The 1,755-nt window shown below is 55.9% G+C and overlaps 1 protein-coding gene across 1 annotated transcript in view; it reads right to left on the reverse strand.

Annotated features, from left to right (window-relative positions):
* Positions 1-1,708: 1,708 nt before the first annotated feature.
* LOC104835609 (Fanconi anemia group D2 protein) overlaps positions 1,709-1,755 on the reverse strand; it is a 53,397-nt gene continuing 53,350 nt past the window's right edge. The window contains exon 43 of the mRNA XM_010573694.1: positions 1,709-1,735. Within this exon, the coding sequence (XP_010571996.1) occupies positions 1,709-1,735 (27 nt within the window). The remainder of the gene's footprint in view (positions 1,736-1,755) is intronic.

The raw sequence follows: 1,755 nt of genomic DNA on the forward strand, positions 1-1,755 counted from the left end.
CAGGCTGATCCCACAGTGCTCAAGCCCTGTGAGAGCATGTGTCCTGGGAGGAGCAGTACCTTCCAGAAGACAGATCCCTACACCAAAACTGCTTTGGCCACACCAACTGTGTGGCAACACCTACTCCCGTGAGAAACCCTAGGGTCAGAGGAAAAAGGGAGAACCGTTACAACAGCCTGTCAGGAAACCAGGAAGGGATCCGAGAGAAACACACCACACTACTAGCTGGGACCAAGAACAAGCAATGGATCTCAAGCAAACAGGTCAGCCTGGTACAGCCCCAGTCCCAAGGATGTCTGTAGTATCCTCTGTCTCCCATTCAGTCTTTGGGTGAAGAATCTTGGGATAATTTAGGCAGGGACCTCTAGTGGTCTCTAACTCACCCCACCCCCCCATTCAAAGTCAGATCAAGCTGTTCACAGCCTTGTCCAGACAAGTATCAAGTTATCTCCAAGGACAGAGATCTCCACTTCAGCACACGCAGAATAACCAGGGAATGGGTCACAGGCATATTTTTGATGTACTTGGGCCACAAAGCAACTGCCTGAGGAAAGAGAGGTGCTTTCCCTCCATCTCACAATCTTGTAGGACAGCACCATCTCTCATCATTTGACGTCACCCCCAAGCAATGATCTGTGCCTGCTCCACTCCACTGTAAGCTCTGCAGGGTTGGTAAAAAGCACTTATTTCCACTGGGGCTATGCAAGAGAAGCGGCCAAGCCTCCCAGATGTGCAGCCCAACCTGACAGTAAAGAATAACTGGCTAGGTGAGCTGAGGGAAAGGCTGGAGGAGTATTTATTGGAACAATGGAAAACACAGAGCTTCCTATGGAGAGCCCATGCTGAGGAGCAACCAGCTGATGTCAGACCTGCCAGCCTCAAAAATATAAAGAACATTAAGTTACCCAGGTGTCCAGTAAACACTGCAGACATCACACTGCCATCATGAAAAAGACAGCTTCCAGTTGGAGAATAATATACTGAGACATTTAAAGTTGGCTGGGAAGCAAGACGACCTTTACTGACACCGACTCCATGGACTCCCCAACAAACACTAAATATGAGCAGTGAGTTTGCAGCTGTAGATGCCCACTGAAAAACTGAGATAAATAGAGGAGCGGTGGGAAGGGAAGAGAGATTTCCTTCTCCTTGCCACCTGCCTCCCTAGAGAGGAGGATAAGCACCTCTTCCCAGGTGCCAGCAAAGAGCACTCTCTTGTGGCATGTGCACCACGCCAGGTGAGCCTGCTGTCCCCACCTAGCCTCGACAGTGTGCACATGAGCAGGCTGCGACACCTTCCAAACCGTCGGGATCACCAGATTTTCCGCTGTGACCCCAGCAGGAGCACAAAGCACCTCAAAGGGCGGTCAGGCGCCTCCCGGAGCTGACAGCAGCCAGGCCTGCAGCCCCTGGAGCGCACCCCCTCCCATCAGAGCCCCCACGTGCGGGGAGGAACACGGCCCGAAGCCTGCGGGTCAGGCGGACGGAAGGGCAGGCTCTGGACATCCAAGACGGTGGCGGGGAGCCGGGCGTCCCCTGGCCCGGCCCCAGGCAGGCAGGCAGGCAGGCAGAGAGCAGGCAGGGCAGGAGCACAGCGGTTTATTGGCAACACAAGCAGAGGCGGCGGCGGTGGCGGCGGCAGGCCCCGAGCAGGGTGCGGGGCGGCGGTGCTCCGGCGGGGTGGGGGGGGCCCGGGGCCGCCCCAGGCCTATGTCAGCGTCTCGCCCTTGGTGACCTGCCGGGAAGAGGAAACGC

The sequence above is a fragment of the Haliaeetus leucocephalus genome, unplaced genomic scaffold, assembly GCF_000737465.1.
Source record: "Haliaeetus leucocephalus isolate CR32 unplaced genomic scaffold, Haliaeetus_leucocephalus-4.0 Scaffold2, whole genome shotgun sequence".
In the NCBI taxonomy this organism is placed as follows: domain Eukaryota; kingdom Metazoa; phylum Chordata; class Aves; order Accipitriformes; family Accipitridae; genus Haliaeetus; species Haliaeetus leucocephalus.